This window comes from Nyctibius grandis, chromosome 5, assembly GCF_013368605.1.
Source record: "Nyctibius grandis isolate bNycGra1 chromosome 5, bNycGra1.pri, whole genome shotgun sequence".
Taxonomy (NCBI): Eukaryota; Metazoa; Chordata; class Aves; order Nyctibiiformes; family Nyctibiidae; genus Nyctibius; species Nyctibius grandis.
Window position 1 is genome coordinate 40336262 of NC_090662.1, and position 22444 is coordinate 40358705.

At 41.0% G+C, this 22444-nt stretch overlaps 1 protein-coding gene across 2 annotated transcripts; it reads right to left on the reverse strand.

The window, feature by feature from the left end:
• Positions 1 to 495: 495 nt before the first annotated feature.
• GNS (glucosamine (N-acetyl)-6-sulfatase) lies at positions 496 to 22151 on the reverse strand. 2 transcript variants are annotated; one of them, XR_011048242.1, is made up of 15 exons: positions 21890 to 22151; positions 21095 to 21154; positions 20312 to 20518; positions 18661 to 18726; positions 18158 to 18256; positions 15483 to 15650; positions 11864 to 11946; positions 10374 to 10492; positions 9717 to 9820; positions 9239 to 9340; positions 7896 to 8003; positions 7085 to 7195; positions 4993 to 5153; positions 4031 to 4167; positions 496 to 575 (listed from the first exon to the last, which is right to left on the reverse strand). XR_011048242.1 is itself a non-coding variant. In XM_068401626.1 (14 exons), exons 1-14 carry the CDS (start codon positions 22028 to 22030, stop codon positions 4092 to 4094), a joined length of 1605 nt encoding a protein of 534 aa, XP_068257727.1. In that variant the 5' UTR covers positions 22031 to 22151; the 3' UTR covers positions 496 to 4091. The 2 variants fall into 2 exon arrangements, 1 of the variants encoding a protein (XP_068257727.1); XM_068401626.1 differs by having other exon boundaries at positions 496 to 4167.
• Between the last annotated feature and the right edge of the window lie 293 nt (positions 22152 to 22444).

A 22444-nucleotide genomic window follows, 5' to 3' on the forward strand; every position in this document is an offset into this window, starting at 1 on the left:
TTAAACAGTTGCACAGAATCATCCAAGAAATTCAACTCTGTAACACAGATTAAGGTGAGTATGTAGCACATATCTTACTGTTTCTCACAGTTCCCATTTTGGAAAAAGCCTTATGTAGGATTTTATTCTTCCTCTTTCCTAGAGGCAGAACATAAGCACTTTTAAAATTATGAACAGCCGTTTCTCCCTTGTCTCTTGTTGAAGTTTTCCATCTATTCAACTACATCAGTTCCCAAGGAAATATGAGCAAGTACAGCTTGCATTTAATTTGTTCTCTCACCTCAGTGTTTCTTCCTGGTGCAAAGTAATTGTGTGTTGTCTTGCCAGACACTGTACATAAGGTTCCCTGTGACTACAGAGAAGTTTGCTAGTGGCCATTGTTAGGTAGCAGGGCAGTAAGCAGAGAACAGGCTTATAAATGAGGAAGTCAGTCTTTAGAAGTATGACACCACTTGATCCTGTGGAAAGGTTTAACTGAAGTTCAGTAACAGAAAGTTAGGAAGTGTGATAGGCAGTTTATTTTTTTCTTTCTCCAAAAGTGCAGCAGTGAACAGGGTCCTCTGGAAGGGCACTTTCTAAACAAACGTTCAAAACAGCAGAAGTTAAGTATGCTCACAACACACTACAGCAAAGTATGCTCACATACAGAGAGAGAATAATGCAAATAAAATTCATTTTAATTGAATCACAATAAATGACAGCTGTTTTGTTATGATGAAATATTATATTTAGCTTGTAGAATCAGTCTTAACTTTAACTTGATTGAAAAGGTATTATGCCTGCTTTGGGTGTGTGTTTGCATGTATGTGTCCCTGTTACAGCTTTATTCCTCAAAATGAAGCAGCCCAATTTTCTGGGCCTGTGCTGGGTAAGCATGTACTAGCTGTATTCACTTATGCTGAAACGATGATACTGAATGTTTTTTGGTTTAGGATAATGTAATAAAGTTATTAAGTGTCTTTCTCCCTGTATAGTATCTACTTTGTCAGATCAGATAATTAAAATTCACAGCTTTGATTTTGATAATAATATTGATTTAAAAAAATAAAAATCACATTTTATCTAAACCCAACTCTGTACCGGTAAGCCCCTTTCATTTAATACAAATGCCTTCAGTAACAAGGTATACATGGAGCCATGGTCAAATAGCATACCAAATGGAATATACAGGAAGACCATTTAGTTTAAAAATCACTTGGTTGGGAATTAGATCTGGATAAGAGTCAAAGTTCCTTCGTAGTGTTTTTTTAATCCTCAAGGGTAAGAACACTGTTCAAGGCTCTCAAAATATTCAGAATGAACTGCTTCATGGAAACAGACACCAGACAAGTGACAAACTCCTCTAAACCCAGTGGAAGGCAGGCAGCTGGTGGTTCCTGTTCTTCCTTCAACTACATGCTTTTGCTGAACAGTGCTTAAGTCTTTATCAAAAGCGGGAGTGAAGCAGATATCTTCCTCAACCACTATTCTGGCTAAGTAAGGACTGACTAATTTCATTCTGATTTCAATTTAATACAGCATTTACTACCTATGACTTTTCAGGTATAGAGTGGTTCTCTGACAGTGAGTGTGTAAGTTATTGAGCCTTGTTACCAAATGCTTTACAGGTGTGTACAGATAGCAAGAGTGTTAAAATTGAGTAAAACATCTGGTCACACATACTGAATAATCTGCATCAATTCCATCAACTTTCATATTAGCGATTAGGCAAAAAGTAAATCATTCAAAAGAATATTTCCTTGTTATGGCTTAAGATCACTTTAAGAAAAGATAGTGTTAGAGTTACACATTTGTACCCATAACAAAGTTGTTTTTTCTATTAAGAAGCAACATAATGCACATGACTTGCACTGAAACTTAAGTAGAAACTTGACATATGACCTAGATTTGATAGAACTGTTGAGGGTTTAATGTGCAGCAATTAATGTATCTCACGCTAGCCTCCACACAGCTACCAAAATAAAGTTTAAACAAAGAACAAGTCTAAGTTGCTAGAATTATCTGAGCAAAACACTACATAAATGAACTTCAGGTTTAGCTCAGTGTGCAAGAAAACACTTGAGAGCACAAAAACAACTTTGGTTTTGTTTTTAAAGACAAAACAGAGTCTGAAGGATATTGATGGGCAATACTAAGGCTTGAGAAACAAAAATCAGGATAAAGCTACGGGTGTAGTGGAGGAAAAAAAACATCCTGAGTGTTTGAAAGAGTGTAAGTAGTTTGAATATCCAAACCCTCTGCATTTATACAGATGCTCCAGCTGAAAAGCTACCTTTCAAGTGATTTTTTTTTTTTTTCCTCCAAATATTTGGTCACTCTAGAGATTTGAAACAATGAGTTAGATTTGAGACTAAAGCTCTGTAAAATCTAGCTGTAGACAACCACAGAAGTTTGCAACTCTTAAGCTACATATGAAGGACAACTTCCATGCTTCAGAATTAAAAGCCAAGAAAGTTCAATTTATCTTATTGTAGCATTGCTTGTATCCAGTTTGTGGATCTGTGCACTGGGGCATCCATCTTCACAGTTCTGAAAGAGTCATACTTTGTTGCCTACTTAATGATTACTTAGTAGAAGGTTTTATGTGAGAGAAGTTGAAATCATCATGCTCTCCATTTGGGTGAAAGATCTGAAATAACTAACTGAAAACTAAATAGTTGTGCCACAGTTTGACAAGGGAATGATTATCTTGCCTGATAACACAGATGATTTACCTGCAAGCAACATGAACTTGTCTTGCAAAAGATACACAGTTCAGTGTTTCTAGAGTGTGTTTTGCCAATCAATCCATACAGAAGTTATATGCTAACGCAAGTCTGGGTGTTTTTCAAGATTTAGAAAGATACTCAAGTTTGGGTGCAAGTGATGGCTGCGTTTCAGACAGATAAGCCTCATCAGAAGGTTGAAAAGACAACATCACCCTTCCAAAGGGAAAGCAAGTGATATCGTACTGCAGTCAGACATCTGAAATGCAGTCTTTTGGTGTGAAGGCCACTTACTGCAAGTTCTGAGTAGTTATGTCTCAACCAAAAAGCAACACTCTATGAAGCACTTAAACTGCCTAAAATAGCCCTCTTAGCCTAACTAACTTCTAGTGAGCAATGATTTCTTTCTTTTCAGCTAGTTTGCTCTCAAAATAATTTACCTTTAAGAATGTAATCAATGTAAGATGTTAGACAATTCAAGACATTTGGTGGTTAGAGACAGACCAACTCTACCGTGGTGCCCTGCATTTTTGTTTTGTGGATTTTTTTTTTAGTATTACTTCTGTTCATGTATTAAAATAGACTTAAGAGTTAGCTCAAAACACAGGCACGCTTATTTGAATACTTGTTAGTCTCACACTCTTTTGTTTAACTCACTAGGAGGCCTATATTAAACCCTAAGAATGTTTTCAGTAGTACACAGTAACCCATTCCAGCACTTCAAACTAGAAGGAGGTTGAAATTACATTCTTGTTTGCAAGCTACCAAAGCTGTCCTACAAAATCCATTGGTCTCATTTGAAGTGGTCTCATTGAAAGAGAACACTTAGCATATGGATTTTCATTCTGCACAAGACGCTTGCTAGTCAGATCCTACAGTTTTGGCTAATGCCTTCCTACCCTATTTGGGCTATTGTCGTTAACAGCTTTGAGCTCAATACAGGAAACCTATAATTAAACACAGCTTTTAAGAAAGTCTATGACACTGAATATGGGTGAGCATTACTGTGCCATAGACCTGCCTATCTAACCCAACTCAAATAAGCATTTATTGATTTTTTAGAACAAAATAAACTGTTCAGATGCATAGGCATAGGTTCACCTCTGTGCCTGTGATATGAAAAGGTACTTGAAAGACAAAGGTGGTAATCAACTATCTGAGCAAGACAGATCAGCTGTGTCTAACGATTCAGTTACAGTTCAGCTGTAAAATGTACATATTGCACAAGGCAACCAGCTGAAGACAAGGGTTTTTCTTCCAAACAGGGTTTGAATAGCCCATTAAACGTCTTCCAGCTGCAATCAACAGGAGTTACAGAGACAGACCTGCTGCAGTCACTGAAGAAACTGGTCAGTGGGAGCTGATTGCAAGAGGCCCTTACGTGCTTTATAAGGACTGCGCAGAAAACCTCCGAGCCCGAACGCCGTGATTGTTGAACATGAGCCGTGGGTCAAACCTGTACCTATAGAAAGGAACAGAGTATGTGTGAGCTACAGTTAGCCCACAGTGACCAACACATCCAGAAATAGCTTATTTCTAGAATAGCTCTGGTACAAGGCTACGTGAATAGCTGCTTTCTTAACAGTATGCAGTACTGACAATCTCTCTACATATTACAACAGATTAATTATAATGACGCACAACTAAGGAGCTGACAGTCTCCAAAGAAATAAATATGAGCTACAACATACCAGCAGCATATTGGCACGTATAACATTAAGCATTTGGGAGATGCATTCTAACAGAAAGCTTTGCTGCCTCAAATTACAAACTTACGTAGCACAATTATAAGGACATTTTAAATAGTGCTTAAAAAAGCTTCAGTCCAAATGATTACCAACTGAATTTTGAGGCAAGAAGTGCTATTTACTTATAACAGCTGACTAAGACACACAGCTGAGGTCCAACAGGAAACGTCCTTTGCCAAGAGCATCTCCAGGAGCAATCAGAGCAAGCATTTGGGAAATGCCTGCCTACAGAAGCCTGCAAAGCTTTTCCTTGTTTGCAGGCAAACCTGAGGTCACTTGTCTGTGACTACTCAGCACAGCTGGAAGCTTCAGCTATTATAAGTCAACAATGGCTCACAAGATTAAAGTAGTAGTATTAATACCACCAAGTTATAGAGATTAAACATTAAAAAATGGAAGCATCAAGAAAGCATCTCTATTAAACAACAGTATGTATGTAGTATTATATTCTATGATAAATACCCTCTATAAAAGCTTAATTTAAAAAATATTTAGTTACATTTAAAAGTATTATAATAGTGAATTTAATTGGTGTTTACCCAGGATCGAAGACACCTGGTGTACGGCAAGTTGCTCCTGAACAGGACTGCAGCATCATTAATCGATAGTTCATCTTTTCTAGAATTTCTTGATCAATTGTCTTAGCAATGTTATTGATCTGGTGTGGATCTGCGGTCAAGTTATACACTTCCACAAACACCTGTAGAAGAAAGTTCCTGCACTGTATTAAGTCTTAAATGCTAACTAAGATTTAATTATATTACTCAGGAAGAACACTTTATGGCAGCATATAGTATCAAATGTTATTTTCAGCTACACTGCAGCATCCCCACACATAATCTATATTTATATTTAGCCATGCAGCTAAGTGGCCAAAGATAGGGCAGCATGCAGGTAAAGCTGAAGTTTCGTGACAGGAAAGTATTGTTGGAAAAGTTTTTACTTCCACCTAAAAGTACTCACCTGCTACACTGCAGATATTTTTCTAACAAACACATAAATGGAACACATCTTATGACCATAAGACCACTGCAAGAGGCCATGGCTAAGCTGGCTGTCTTTTCTTTAATGGATCTCAAAATACACAATTCCATGACCACCACATCACCACTATATGCTCATCAGGTACACCCAGCTGTCAAACTCAGACAGGTGTCTTGACTACACGTACAAAATGTGCTGAATACAAGTATGCTCTAACCCTAACACAAGAAAGCTTTTTGTGTGCCCATGCTTTGAGAAGGTTTTTTTTGTATGCTTTGAGAAGGTCTGTCTGGAGGATTTTAGGGCAGATTTGTTTTTTGGTACATTCAATCTCTAAGCCATTCTGTGGGACAAATACTAGTCAAACTTATCTCAAGAATTCAGTTGAGGTTGTGTCTGTGCTAGAGTAGGAGGCCTGATTGCAGATGATGTTGATTAAAACTGGCTGGGTTGTGTCTAACTCAGATAAAGATGCATCTGGACAGACTATGGTTGCAAGCTTTCTTGTAAGGTTCACTGCAAGGTTTTAAAAACCACATTGCTGCATCTTCCCAGTACTGTTAGTCTTAATTTAGCTGACCCAGGTAAGCTGAGTGACCCAAAAATGCCACAGCCATACAGTCTTACTGGTAAAAAAAAAAAAAAAAAAGTTACATGAAGTGTATTATCAGATCAACTTCAGAGTCTGCTTTTACAAAGAAACCTGAAACACTCTCTAACTTCATCACAGATAGTCAGAAAGTGGAAAAATGAAGGGCAGGGTTTGCTGATCGGCATCTTGGTCTCCTATACAGTCTTCCTTGCTGTCTTACTGCAAAACTGTCTTGTGGGGTTTACTCCCCTGGTTTAAGTGGTGCATTGTAGACTACCAGAAAATGTTTTGTGTGGTGGCATGATAACTGGGGATACCTCCTCTTTAAGCATTTACTGTGCATGTGCTGACAATGCCATTTATTAGATTTGTGACCTGGCTGTCTCAAACCTAACGTGCTTTCTGGAGCAATGTGTGCAAATGGGCACAAGTGAAGATAAGCCCTGTTACACTCTCAGTTTTGTGCATACGGCAGGTGCTCCTTTTGAATGGTTTCTGAAGGGGGGGCATTATGTCCCTTATACCCAAATAACTTTCAATAAGGCTAGAGATCTTTCTCACAGTTGTAACTTAAATACTTGTTTTGCCAGGCAAGCAAGTGAGCAATAGAAGAAAAACACTAGCCTGGGATTTCAGTTCTTCCCAAGGAAAAGAGTTGCAGCTGAACATAAGAACAGCAGAGGTACAGCGTAACAGAAAATATTTGTTGTACAGAAGACTGCCACATGGAATTATGGTAGCACAGAGCACTGAACACAGCCCCTGCACAGATCCCCATGAGGCTGTTAGGTGATACCAGAAGACAATAATCATGGTTTCGGCTATTGTCCCTTCCTTACTCTCCCCCCTTTTCTTTTTCTTTAAATTCCCAGAACCCCACCAAAGTTTGGGTCAAACATTCTCATCAGTAGATAAATACTTCACTGTTTATCCTGCAAGCAACACCAGTCTGCTTTTCAGAGTACTTTATGGAAACCTTGAGAGCAGATAAGAGCACAGACAGTTGCTCACACAGTTGTGAACAGCTGACATCTGCTAGTCAGACAGAGACTTACCTCCCGGTCATCAAATTCACAGTACTGTAGATCCCAGGAAGTTGACAGTGTCCTTACACAAGCATATGTGTTGTTATAGGAATCTTCACAGACACAGTCTGGGAAGCAGTGCTGTGAAGTGAGCAGTGAACAAAAGCTTCAGAGCAGGGAAAAAAAGATGAACTAGCAATCCTTTTCCTAGAGTCAATACCAGCTCAAGCCAACTGCAGTTAACTGATGAACACCAGGATCTTAAGTCTAACACATGCAGGTCCTCACTGGGGGTTTTAAGCAAAAACTCAGCTCTTCTAAATTTGATAAAGTGTTACTAAACTCACCACGATTAAGTGCATTTTGTCTGGGAAGCTAATGTACATACATTGAAGAGAACAGCGTAACACACACTACTAAAAACCACACCAATAGGATGCTTTATTTAAAGCAAACCTCCTTTGATACAGGAAGTAGCTAGTGACTTAAATAATAGTCACAGATAAGAATTGGGCAACGAGGTCACTGGAAGTTTAGAAAGAATACAATGTTGCTGCCACCCACTTTGCCAAGCCCACACTTTCCTGCATATTTCTCCAGCCCTGAGGCCCCGTAGATGCCCACTGAAAGCATGACTGTGTTCCGTATGGTCATATGGACACATCAGTTCCACATGGCTGGATGTCTCACTCCAATTCTTAAATGCTGCACAGGACCTACAGAGCTGGCTCCTACTTACCAAGACACTGGGAGCTTACTTATAGAACCAGGTTAGTCCATACAGCAAACAGGTTTAATTCAGCAGCTATTTTCTAAAATTAACAGATCTTGTCTTGCTTACTGTGACTCCAGGTCCTAGGCCAGGGCAGGTTGGATCACTGCCGTTGTATCCTTCTCCTTGGTACTCCACCAAGAAGTCTGATCTCCACGTCACATTTTTGTCTGCTCTCTAGGACAAGAGGTTAACATGACTTAGTATCCACTGCACTGTGAGACAGAAGAAATTCTCCATGCCTGGTATAACACTAACACTGCCCACTGCTTACAAGGCAATTTGTTGTGGTCCCTAGTTTGAGTCAGTCTTAAAATAATACTTAGCCTTAGGTTAGAATGTCTTATGTAACTGGAAGACAAGGATCCAACTCCAAAATTATTAGTACAGCTTCTGGTGAGTGTTTAAAGTACTATCTTCAATTTATAAAGAACCATGCAGTAATACCAAATACGAGCCACATGGCCAGGTACTACTGTATTACAGACAAGATCCCTTTAACGAGGCTGTTTCTCTTTCTCTTTGTTTTATATCAGATCACCACAACAGATTGAAAAAGATACCCTTAGTGTAAGAAAAGATAAACAGCTTTCAGAAACAACTAAGTTTTATGCTGCTCTATTTGTAGCTACATTTTAAAAGACAGAGGGAGAGGGAAGTTTAAAGTTAATGTACAATATCGTCACAGGCATAGACAGCAAAACAAAGAGCGTCACAGTTTTGATTCCATCAGAGTTTAAACTAGATGCCTTTTACCTGCTTCTGCCTAAAGAACAGCTTAAGGTTTGGACACAAAGCACTGTTTAAAAGCAAAGCACTGTTTTAAATCTGGATGATCTCCTGCGTTTCCAAGTAAGCTGCCTTCAATTTACAGACTAAATTTAATTAAAACTAAAAGGATCAACAGCAAGCAGCTTTATTTAAATAGGCTTCTGCTCACTTATTGGAAAGGTCAGGTTTACTTTATGATACCACATGCATTTTTCCAGAGTTTAGGGGGAAATGCTCGTTCTACTGAAAATTGATGCAAACCAAAAGATGTAAGTAAGAACAGTCTGCTTTTCTCCTATGTCTATGCTGAGAAATCCTAAGGAAAAGGGGAGGGAGGATGCAAGATGGAAACAACATAGAGCCTTCAAAACAGGAATTATTACAAATGGCACGATTAGCCAAAGGATGACACAAGTTTCTATTACAAAATGACCACAAAGTTGTAGGGCTTATGAAAATACATCTGCATTTATAAGATAACTACTTTTTTTTTCACTACATGATGAACTTTCCATCTGAAAATGACATCAAGGGAAAAATCTGGGTTATGAGTCGACCTAGTCTATGGAAGGAAGTAGTATTCACTTGGAAGAATAACCTCTGCAAGAATTACTAGTTACTATCGCTTTCCACCTACTTACCAACAGCGGCAATAGTGACATCCCATCCATCTGGGTCTTATTCAAGTCATATCCCGCGATATCCAGAATAGTGGGACCCAAATCAATATTTGCAACAAGCATCTGCAGGGTGAGGAAAACTTACTTCAGAAGACCAGAACCTAATAGACGTAATCTTAAGACTTCTGTACTTTAAGTACTTGTAATTTTGGGTACACCTAAACACTACTTAACTGCATCTCTATAGGCTAATGGATCCTGTCACATTCACAAGCAATGGTAGGGTCTTTGGAAACTTTTGTAGCCTACAATTACTTAGATTTACTCATTCAAGCAAGAGCACGCAGCTGTTTAGAATGAGGTCTTTGCACTTTCTACCACTCCATATATTTCATTTCATTGATACATATATATGCAGGAGGATAAATTATTACCTAAGTTGATCACTCTGAAACAATATTAAAAGTAAATCCGTATTCTGATTTCACTTCTTTCTTACCTTGTTTGTCTGATTTGGTTTTATCCCTGGTCCTCGAACTAGCAACGGAACTTTAATATCAAACTCATACAGCTGCCGTTTGTCTATTGGCAAAGAAAACTGGCCTAGACAATAGAAAAATGGAAAAAGTTAAATGCCTTCTTGTTTTACGTTTTAAGAGTCTTGTGTTACATAGTTTGCGACAGCCAATTTTAAGAAGTCAGAAGAGGTTCTTAACCTGAACTACATTAACAGAGTGGAGGATATGGACAGACAACTTCAAAGTATAAGCTGTATCTTACAGAGTTTAACAGCTTAGATACCGCCTTTTTAGCTATACAACATGGTAGAGATAGGTCTTTCTGACAGATTTTTACTGATTATCTCTTTCATGGCAACTCTTTCTACAGAACACAGAGATCCTTCCTCCATTTCTGTCCTAATTTTACAGATACCAGCATACAGTGAGAGAGATTAATGCTAAAAAACCCAACAAGCAATAAAATCCCCAGACACCCCACACTGCAACTCCAGATTGTTTTGCAACTCAAATCAGTACTTCTCATGTCTACAGTTCTCAATAGCTGCTGTTCCCATTTTCTGCAGTGGTCATGAGGGCAAAATGTTATGCAATTCCTGGATCTTCTACAAATATTCAGTAAGCAGTGAAAATTTTACCAGTGTGGAAGCCATTGTCTGATGTGTAAAAGATGTACGTGTTGTCTAATTCTCCATTCAGTTCCAGTTTCTTCACTAGTTTCTCTACCAGGTCATCTACTGACAGCAGAGTTTGCCACCTATACAGAAACAAAGTAATTCATGTTAAAGTATGAAAGATTTAGAATAATTCTGCCTGCAGGTAGGGCACTCATATTCTGCTTCAACATTGTGTGCACTGTCAGTGGATTATTTTGCTTGCAAATTCTGAAAACAAACTTCATAGATTACTACACTGTACTTTTTGAGGCTACAATTTAAGATAGAAATATACTGTTTGTCTTCAGTTCTTGTTGATTTTGTTCTGTAATGTCTGAGAAAGACATCAAAATGCCGATTACTTCTTATCTGGACAGTCAAGACCGACTTTGAAGCAACACAGTAGCAAAGAGTCAGAGTTATCTCCTGCAAGGTCACTTGTTATTAGTTCTTTATATGTAGTTTTTAATATTAAAATACAAGACTGCCATGAATTTAACTGTCTTTATGGGATCCTTTCTGCTTGAAAACTACATCAGCTATTTTGTATTACTCATGTAATATCAGTGTAGCTAAAGCCTTGAACATCTACAAGTTATTCCTTCCTTTGCCATGGGGTTTGCCATTAAGACAAATGACTGCTTCTGATAAGTCAATAACAAGCCTCCACAGACTAGTATTATGCTGAGTTAACTACAGTTATTCAATCATTGGATCCTGTTGTCTCCAGGCTTAATTTAAGATTTTGTTGCATAATTTTACCTTCATGTTTTATAAAGCAAAAGCCTGAGAAAAACTTGGGTTTCCATCTCCAAAGTGACAAGCTACTGCCTGATAACCACTCAAAATGGAGTTTAACACTTAAAGTTAAGCTAATGTTTGTTTCAGAGCTTTAAAGAAAATACACCTACAATGTAAACAAATACCCTTCCTTTCTATTAAAAAGGGGGAACGAGCTGTATCTTCACATTACTCCCCACATCCCCTTTCATAAAAAGGAATCAAGCACCCGCCTTGGCCAGTCAGGTATTCACATGTAAAGAGACCACAGACTGAGAGCTAAGGTTAATAAATCAGATCAGCTGGCAGATAAATCAATCACATTTGAGGTGCATCATGTAAGAATCTGGCATTCAAGTGAGGGAGAAGGTAAGGCCATTTTTTAGGAAAACCTGTTATGCACTGAGAGAAGCAGCAGAGACACCGATTGTGCTTGGTCTTTCCTATGATAAGTGATGGCAGCATTTGGGAGCACAGTATTTCTGAAGTCAATGACAAGTTTCTTTGCAAAAAGTAAACAGAATGTCAGGTTTGCTGAGACAGATGCCAGAGAACTATTACAGGTAATTTGACATCTATTGTCAGACTTATTACAGCCCTTTTAAAAAAAAAACCTTTTCTTTTTTTAAAAAAAAAAAAAGAAAACAATAAAAGTTCTGAGTAGAAATCTTAAGCAACAAAAAAATTCTTACCGCTTTCTATAAGCATCATCAAGAAACTGTATAGAAGAGTTAGTCATCGGAGTCTTTGCTTGTCGAATTAACCAGTGCTTGTTCTAAAGAACAAAAGAAAGATTAGCATAGGAGAGAAGTACCAGTTTTTAAACCTTTCTTAGACCAATTACAACAGAAATGTTGTTTAGGGTAAAATATCCACATGATTCCTGTGAAACAGCCAGGCAATGCTATTAAACTGACCCGACTCCTATTTTCTTCTTGGTTCATGTAAAATCTAAGTTGCAAGAGTAGAATATATTACAGCTCCATTATCCTCAGCCCTTGATGAGGAGAAAATAGCTGTGGATTTTTTCAAAGCAGTTCAGGGAAGAAATCTGTGAAAGGACCTAGGGAAGGCTCTCCCAGAGATAGAAGTTTGATAGCCTGCGACAGGTCTGATGTAAAAAAAAAAATCTGAAGGATTGAGCAGCATTGTAAGACTTGTGAGCATCCTAACATAGGTAAAGAGGTGGGGAGAAACTCCTGCATCAAAAGCAATTAGGACTACCTAATTTATAGACAGGTGAGGACAAAGATCTGTAATGGGACCACTATCAGATTCTTGGTGGCCTATGAACTCAGGGCTGGAGACTACTGAGGGGAGCAGAAACGTTACAGTTTTATTTAGATTGTTTGACTCCAGAACAAGAGTTTCTTTTACTGAAGCGTTATTGATTATTCTAGCTGCATCCCCAACTTTCAGAAGCAGCTTCCCGAAGTAACAGAGATGATCTAACTCCTATGAGAAGTGATACTCCCACATCCTGAAGCACCAGTCTGAACTGGGTCAACTGCTGTACAAATACATGGGAAGGTCTGTTGTGAACAACCTGAAGGTTACTATTAGCAGGGAGAAGAATAAAGGAAAAAGTCATGCCAATGCAGCTTTACACTTCTTCATTTAGTAGGTCAGAGATGACCCACTCACGGCCCTCAACTTGAGCCTGTATTTAGTTGGTCACTCCTCTCCATAGAGCCTCTTGTTTATGCAATTTCCCCTCCTGTCACAAGCAAATGACTCTGAACAGGCTCAGGCTTAAGGGACTCACAGTGAAGTGACTCATGTCTCCTACAATTATTCAGTTCCCTTTTTTCCTGCTATTGCAGACTGAAGGGAAGATTTTTGGCACAGAGACTTAACACCATGGCCAGTTTAATTCAGTTGTATTCAGATCTCTCTTTTATGGCAGTTGTAAAACAATTATCTGGAAAGATGCTAAGTCTATCTCAGCAAGAAAACTCACAGCATAATCAAGACCAAACATCTAGGACTTATATGTTGGTTGGGAGAGGAAAAAGTAACAAAAGACATCACAAACCCCACTCCCAGCTCAGTTGAAGAAGCTCAGAGAACAGAGGAGCTGGCAATGTCACCTGTGCACCAGCCACCTTTCACAAGAGGTAGGTTCAGGAGAGGCCCTCCATAAGGCACAACCGTGCTGGGTGACTCAGGCAGGTAAGTCAGCTAGTGCTGTAGAATCTTCCTCTTCTCTGGAGTATTTTGGTTCTCCTACCTTTCTCTAAGTTTCAGGAACTTCACACAGCACCTAAACATCTTCGCGGGTCTCAATAAACTATACGCTGACTCTGAGTCCTCAAATCTGCTTCCCTGTCAAGCCTCTTTCACCAGTTACATCCAAAGCTGTCCACCAATCCTGCTGCCTCCCTATGTCCCACTCCCAAAGAAAACTTAGGAGACCTTGAGACAGCACACCATATCTTGCCAGCAGAATCTAAACACAGCTGTGCTCTGATTTTGCATGAAAAACTATGTATGCAAGAGAAACACCCAACATGTATCACAGTCAGCTTCTCTCTCAGAATGGCTTAGATAAACCACTCATCTGGGCTATCAACAGTCCTGTTTGGGAAACCAGACAGCTACCCATCATTTGATATAGTTCATAGCCGAGGATCCTAAGCAGAAGTGCGCATCACTGGCCAGTCTGACAACAGCTTAACTCCTATTTTTCATGCAGAGATTCTGCCTAGATGGCTCCTTTTACACTGGGCTGCTTGCCCACGCACTGTAGCTGGCAACATTAATTTAGGAATCAAGGCTGTACAATGCAAGACTGTCTAGCGAGTATTACAACATCAATGACTTGAGAGTCTGAGCCTACGTACATGTTTATTGCTATTGCAGGAATTGTGCTTGCCCTGGAAAACAGTGAAGCTCAAAGAAGAGTTAGGCTTCAAGACCACAACACTGCCAATTACAGAAATGCACACTGTTAATGATCTTAGCTATTTTGTGTCTAGGAAGCAGGGTAATGCTAGTCTGTTCCTATTGTGAAACCTAGTAAAACTGCTGTATCCACAGATATTAACTACCAAACATTAAGCTTGTTATTTTGCTTTGTATTATATAGGCATATGCAGACCTTTTGCTTTTGCTCTACATACGGGAACTCACACACTGTATTTTTTAGCTAGCCACTGACTTTGCTGGTCAAGTTATTTCTGGCTCACTATTTTAAAAGCATGCAGTTATTACAGTAATGGAGTCTAAGACCAAGTTAGGGATCCTTCTATGGAGAAAAAAAAAAAAAGTCTGATTCCCACTCGCTAGTTCAAAACATAACAGGTTGGGCTAAAGTACTCATTACTGCCTGCAACCCTTTTCTCCCCTTTCATTCATGTTTTTCTATCACCCTGATAAGCACATGGTCATTTTGCAAGCTACAGTCCTCAGCTGAAAACCAAGTTTCACCCTGTACTACATAAGTCACAGTGACCTTAGAAGAGGTATCACTGAGCTCCAGATAGGCATTTAGGCAATGGTATCTCTTAAGATTAGGAACAAATCTTGAACTGAATAATTTGAACACTGAACAGTAGTTGAGTTCTGTGTTTTAAACTACAAAACCTCCGTAAGCTAAATATCTCACCAGATTAACTGTTGGTGACTTTCACTTATTAGCAGAGTAAGTAGCAGCGGATTAGTCTGAGCTAGACCATATTTGGCCAAGTTTACTGGCAGTGGAAGGTACTGCCCCGTCACAAGGACGTAAGCAAGTTTGTAACATTAGGCTCAGCAATTCTGGTTACAGGTTATTTCAACAAATGAAAGGCAAGTTCTAAAAATCCTTAGTGACCCCAAGCCCTGTGGTTCATGATTTCACAAAGTCCTCTGGTTAGCCTGATATGCTCATCAACTAGGGGCAGCTTTGCCACGAGCTCAAGTAATGGACGACCCCTCCACACAAGCAGATGTGCACAGAAAGACAGGGCTCTCGTCATTCTTCACCCGAGCCTTTGTGTTGCACACTACCGCTATGTTCTCCCAAACATACTGAGAGCAATGAAAGAACATTTTAAGAGCTTCAGAACAGTCTGGAAATTGGACAAGGAATTAACTTTTTTCCATTTATCAGGAATAATTACATTGCACTGCCTTATAATTTTTGCCACTACTTTTTTTTATTTACAAGATATTGGTATGCAAAAATCTCAAAGTCACACATTAACATAACTAAATAACCAGTAATCATGGTATTATCCTATTCTTCTCACTGTTTAAACTTAATATGCAAGTCAAGATCATTGCCTGTCTAGTAGAATAATCTATGCAGATTCTTGCTAGTTAGCTTACCTTGCCATGAATATTAAAATTGCTGTTTCTTGGTGCACTGACATTCTGAAAGCTCTTCGTATACTGTGGAGCGGCTGTCCAAGGCGAGTGCGGTGCTGGGGTTGAGATCATCATGAAGTAAGGTTCGAAATTAGATTTGTACTCCAAGAAGTCCAACGACATGTTGGCCTGTAAACAGTTTTGTTGGAGAAAAGTCATACCTCCAAAGGAAATCAGCAAGTATTTGAAAAATCCAAACTAGATATTCATAACTTATTTAGAGCTTGGTAGTGCTGGGAACATTCAAACTATTTCAGACACTTATTGCTTGCTCATCTACAAGTGTCCAGAACACTTGTACTTTAGAACTTGTACTAACACTTTAGAACACCAAAAAAAAAAAATCCCAAGTGTTCATGTTAAACAGATCATTTGTTCCATATCTCTGAATGGCTTTCTACTTCAGACTTCTGTGTTATTTAGACCTGGAAGGCTCATCAAAAGTTTGTGCTTATTCCAAGTGCCAACAAAATCCACCCAAACTCTGCTTTCATCAAGTAAAATCGGAGCTTTCTTTAACACAGTCTGAGTCTTTCTGAGGCTCTCAGATGCTGTCTCCTGCCTGACAGATCCCAGTTTAGCAGTTTCAATTGTCTTCAGAAATAGCAGTAGTTTTGAAAAAGTTTTTCAGCCCCACTGTTTATAGTCTAGGCTCATTCTATAGCAAGCTCCTAGCTTCTAAAGGGTGCCACATTTCTGCTGGTGAAGGCGGAAGCTCTAGTGAAGGACAATGCCAAACTCCACTCACTCACACCACTTCACTGCACTTTCACTTTCATTTCAGCCTATACACAATTTCAAGTAGCAAGTGAGAAGAGACTGCGAGTTCCATTTTGGCTTTCCCTTGGTCAGCCTTTGAAATGAAAGCTTCAAAGGTATTACTCGCAGATGAGTTCTTCACTATTCAAATCCTGAAACATTTTCCTTTCCTGTCTGATTAGTGTACCCCATTTTGGATATCCTTATTCTTTCTCTAGAAGAAACAACACACTATGAATTCCCTCTTCTTCCTTCCTCGTAACTTGTACATTTAAGCAAGTGGCGCTGGACTTCAGTTATATGACAGCAGAGTTAGAGGGTAAGAACTGCGTGAAGTTCAAAAACCTGGTTCAGAAACCAGTATGATGTAGGTAAACTCACAGAGGCAGTCAACTTAGGTTTTTATTAGAAACTTAAACTGCAACATGTCAGCACAGCAGCAGACAGATTCAGGTGTTCAGATTCTTAATACCAGGCTTAAGTACCCGGATGTCCTTAGTCAGGACAAGGAAGCTTGTGCATCACATCAAGCAATACAGGAACTTTGCAGAAGCAATTTACTCCTGTTGCTGGTGGTCCTCTATTACTGCACATTTGGCAGTGCAGGCATGGTGTGCACTTCCCATCGAGTGAATTCAACTCGAACACTAGCTCTGAAATGGTGAATACGTATTTGGTAACTACAGGCATATGGTAGAATGCAACACACTGAAAATCATAATACATTGTTGTATCAATAGGTAACACGCCACAGGCAAGAGGTTTATGCAGCAATGATCTGTTGGTTAAAATGCTTACGAGCTGCTGAAGGATCAAAAAAGACCAGTACAGTGCCAGTAATAGGAGCAGTCTCACTTCTGGCTTATCAATTCCAATCGAGCTTTAGACAGTGTAAATCTAAATTTAATCAGACAGCTGTTCAGTACCCTAAGAAATCAATCAGTTCTGTTCCTAGTAAGCAGCTGTCTATGTTCAAGAACCCACTGGAATGAAACTCATTAGAGTCTCAATGGAAGACTGCAAACTGACTGCATGAGGGGACTTCTGAGAAGAATTTTCCCCAAGTGCTTCATGCAAGCCCCCAGCACTAACAACTCATACCCTGTAACAGCCTGTAAAATTAAAACTCCATCTTGGTGGGCACGGGGAACACTTCACCCCCCCAAAAAAGCCTCCAAGCTAATACTACTTGCTAAACAGGGCCTCAAGAGAGCTAAAGTAACTCTTCCAACTTTCCTTTAAGTATTTAATATCTTTGTTACCTCTCTTTACCTTAAGAGAGTAAAGAGGCTAAAGACTCCCCCGGTCAGCTACACATTTTGGCACAGTCCATACATTGCCCTCACATGCTATGGAAGATTGATTAGCCTTTTGATATTTCCAAGTTATCAGTTTGACTAGTTAGACATTACAAGATACTGACACATCATAACATCTAACAAACAAAACATGGTGTAAAGTTATTTTTACATGCTTAACTTCCCAATGAAATCTTGGCCCAGTTAATTTGTTACAGAAATTGTGTATTGTAATGAAACACATCCTTCTATAAGGTAATTTAAGTTGTTGCCTACATGCATCATGCTCCTCATGCATCATAGCAGTCAGTATTAACCTCTCAGGGAGGCTATTGGCTAGCAAACAGGCAGTTGTAATCCCTTTCCACAGCTCACACACACAAACTTGGCATTTCGAAGTACGTCCACAGCCTTGCTCTGCTGATTAATGCCCACCCACCATCACCACAACACAATCATGTATTTATGAACTAATGCAGCCTAACAAATTATCATCCCCACCCTTCCCTAAGCCCCCAGCGTGAGGCATTATCTGGTCACAAGCAGCTTCTGTAACACAGGTGTTGCAAAATTTCTTACCAGTACATCTGTCAGATAATCTACACTGTAGTTCTCGCCATGCCTTCGTGCTTTGCCATTTACTGAAAGAGTATAGTTGTAGTACTTTGAATTTTTCTCCTGTGAAAAAGAAAAGCTGTGTGCATATCTATGCAACGTAGCATGTACACTGATTACTTGAAATAAACAAAATGAACTGCCACCAAGTATTTGTCACGTAGGTTACAAGCATTTGTCATAAGGACACTGCAAGAATTCTCAAAACTGGTCTCCCCCAAAACTTATTTTAGTGCTACCTCACACTGCTCTGGCTTTACAGGTCAGGGTTTCTCCCCAGGTACCTTAGTAGGAGTAGCCTTTGTGAGAGCCAAGGACCTGATACACAATAGGGGGGAAAAAAGGGAAAATTTGCATTACATTGTTAGATGTCCTTTGCCTGCTCTTCATGACCAGCAAAGTTAGAACGTAAGTTGGATTACAAAGCAACCAAAATTAAGTATTGTAAAAAAAGAATGGTCACATACCAAAGCATACCAAAAACTCCATCCAGGAGGGACATGACCTACTCCCCCTGCATCCTCTGCTCCATACTGAAAAGACACAGACCATGACTCACAATTTCAGTTATGATGAATAAAAGCTAGACATTATGTTTCATGTTGTGTGCTTTGTTCAATGCTAGTCAGAAAACACATTAAGCCAAATTCAATTTCAGAATGGAAAAAAAACGAATATACATGCACATAAACCCACATGTATAGCCTGTTAAAGAAACCAGGATTAAATAACTAGAAAGATAGATAGTAACTGAAAGCTTGGCATTCACCAATAAATTTAAATTTTATTCCCTGTTCTACTCTGCACATGAAAATATGCAGAGATCCTGGAGAACGTACAGTACATCATCAGGTAATGAGAAGTGATCAAAACACGCATGTGACAAGACACTCTTAGGTTTTGTAATAACTGCTCATAAGATACTAAAGAAAAATTTGCCTAGACCAACAGCTTCCACCATCCTCCCCCAAAAGGGGGTGTGAACTTGTAAGCAATGCCAGCCTTTTGTCACCTCAGTGCCAAATAATCTACAACAACTAGCCTTTAGGGCAGCAAAAAAAAAGCAAAGTAGCTGCTGAATCAGTGCCAAACTCAAAACAGAGGGTGCCTCAGAGCAACACAACGGGTCTTCTCAGGGCTGCCCTCTCCCATCTACATGGCTCGCCTAACTGCAGGGACAGGAGACTATGCTGAGTCAAGGGATGCTTAGAGGAAGCCAGATAAGCTTCCCTTCCCCTAGCTGCCTGAGTAACATCAGCAGAAACAAATTCATGCCGGGCTATGAAAATTCATGTTCCGTTATTCTACTACACCACAAACCTTTTCCACCAAGAGATGTGAGAAAATAATGCTGGTAAGAACCCTGTAACTCATCTAGCTCCAAATACAATTCCATCACACAAGAGGAACACCTGATCTTAGAGCTTTCAGCACTGAATTTTACAGCTTACCATAAACTATGACAAGCCACAGCTTAGTTAAAAACAGAAAAAAACAAAAGTGTGCACACACACACACGCACAAGTGATTCAATAATAAAGTGTTGGGTAATCCCTGCAAAGAGCTCTGATAATATATGTTCTCCCAATGAATTTGCCCCCAGTGGACATTTAATACTTAAAACACCATATTAAGTGCTAATAAAAAAAATAGTCCTCTGATTCAAGGGGATATAGCAGTCAGGAATATTGAAACAAACTGATTTTTTTCTTTAACATTATTATAACATCAAGCCTGGTCTGGCACCGGCTTGATGGTGTTCTTCAATACCATATGCCAATCATCTGTCCATTTCCCCCAGTCATTACAATCATCATCTCCAAAAATTAACACATCTGAACATATTAAAAAAGCCTTTGGATTCCATCATCCTTTCAAAATTATCTTTTAAAAACATTCAGGCACTTACAGAACCTGATTTTAACCAGGTTAAGTTAAAGATTTTAACTTTGCATCGTATTTATCCTATCTCAGCAAAGAGAGCTGTTCATCCGAGTAACACTCTCAAAGATTTTGGAGACCCACCATCAGCTACAAATATAAGAATGACTGAATGTTTTAGAAAGGTGGACAAACACAAATTAACTGCGTCACAGTAAAAAAATAAGCACAAAATACCTCATTCAAATACTTTCCAGCAAAGAACGTTTGATAACCACACATATTTTTGAGCAGCGCTGGGAAAGTGTAGGGTTCTTGAATCTTCTGCCATAACTTGCTGCTACAGTTTCCTTCCAGAGTGTTATTGACAACATGATGATTATGTGGATATTTTCCCGTTAAAATGCTAGCTCGACTGGGACAGCAAAGTGCGCTGGGAACGTACTGGAAAGACAGGATGAAGAGATTAACATTGTAAAACATTTTTTCCTCAAAATTTATAGCTTTAAAGTATTGGTTTGAGGTTTCTGCAGCATATACCCTTCCACCCCTAGGGCCCCTCCAGATTAGATGTGGTTCTTATACAGCAGCAAGTATCCATTAAAATGTTGTTTGCCAGTTGATTCACTCCATTATTTTAGCCATGGCAATACATTAGAATATGAAAAGAGTAAAGTGGGTTTTCAGCATGCACAAAGCTGAAAGTTTCAAGTAGCTGCTTCTAACACTTCTCAGTTTGTAACAAAAATATTCAGACTACTCAGTTTTACTTTACAGCTTAAGGCAGTTAGCACAAGTACTTTTAGGAAATGAAACTTTCCCTGTCAGATTCTGAACATGCCCTTGAGCTATATTCATTTTGAGACCTAAAAGTAGTTAGAGATCGAATTTAAAAAACCCACAGGCATACGTACAGACTTCATAAAACTATTACCAGTTTTGAGATTTTAGATTACCTAAGACACAACCTACACCAACGCACATACCTCAGCAGTCCAAAGAGCTAATGTAAACACTTACTGCATTCAGGAAGGTTATTCCCATTTGGGCAACGAGAGCATTAGTCTTCTTTAGGGGGGCCTGGAAGAGAGGTACCAAGCCGAAATCAGCGAAAACCTAAAGACGCTAGGTAAAGCGGCGGAGTTGAAGCAGTTGTATGACTAGCTGAAAGAAGGCCCCCCACCACCGCTTTTAGGCATTGCCCAGGCAAGCCACCCCAAGTGCCTCTTCGCTAGGGCCGAGGGTGACCGCAGCGGTTACGCAAGCCGGCCCAGGAGAGCACAAACACGGGGAGTTTTCAGGGACTACCTGCAGCTGCAGAGGCTGCGCTCAAGATGCCCCAGCCTCGACCCGCTTGAGCCTCAGTGGCTTCCCAGAGACGCTTCGCTCACCTGAAGCGGCTCACCACGATGCTCCCTTCAGCGGCCCCGGGGCACGACGGTCCCCCCGGGGCGACTCGAGCCGAGGCCGCGCAGAAAGACCCTGTCCTCGACTGCGGGCTGCGCCCCCGCAGCGCCGTTTGTCCCCTCGTAGGCCTCCTCAGAGGCCGAAACAACGCCCGCCTCACACCGGCCCCTCTCCACCCTCTCCCAGGTGTCCCCAGCCCGCAGCCGGGCTATGCAAGCTCGGCGGGCGGGCGGCGAGCACCCCCTCGGCGAGTGCAAGGCCTCTCGCAACGCTCCCACCGCCCCCCACGCACAGCCCCGCGCCCCCGGCTCCCCTCGCCGACGGGCCCACGGGAGCGCCTCCCGGCCGGGCAGGCGGCCGGGCGGGCGGCGGGAGGCCGAGAGCAGGCCGGAGGAGCCGCAGGTTTACCATGCCGCCCAGGCAGACGTCCTGGTCATCGGTGAGGATGAGCACCACGTTGGGCCTCCGTGCCTGCCGGGCTGCCCGTACCGGGCTCAGCACCAGCAGCGCGGCCAGCGCCAGACCCCGGGCCACCGCGGCGGGGGACATGGCGCAGCGGCGGGGACCGATGGGCGGACCGGCAGACGGACGGAGAGAGTCAGTGCCGCTCAACCCCGCAACGAGACGAGACACAGCCGAGCACAGAACCCCGAGGAGCAACGAAAGAACCCGCCCCGCCCCCGGCATATGACCCGGGAGAGCGGCGGGGGGGGGGCGGGGCGGGGCGGACGGTGTCACGTGGCCGGGGCGGCCGCCGCGGCGGGGAACAGCCCCGCCCCCTCTGACATGGCACCGCCCACTGCCCGCGCCCATAGGAAGCCGTTGCCGGGAGGGCGGGAGCCAGCCCCGCCCTCCTGTGCCGCCGCGCTCCCTGACGGCGGTGTCTCTGCGCGCTGCCCGCCGCCGTGGAACCGGTGGCGGCGGACAGCACAGCGGTTGGCTCTGAGAGGGGTCTTTTTAACT

Excerpts from the sequence above, each read along its gene's own strand:
- GNS (XM_068401626.1), bottom strand. The coding sequence starts at position 22,030 with ATGTCCCCCGCCGCGGTGGCCCGGGGTCTGGCGCTGGCCGCGCTGCTG. Across the intron at positions 15,651-18,157 it reads ATTATCTGACAGATGTACTG|GCCAACATGTCGTTGGACTT; the intron begins GTAAGAAATTTT and ends AACTGTTTACAG. Across the intron at positions 10,493-11,863 it reads GATGATGCTTATAGAAAGCG|GTGGCAAACTCTGCTGTCAG; the intron begins GTAAGAATTTTT and ends GTTTCTGTATAG.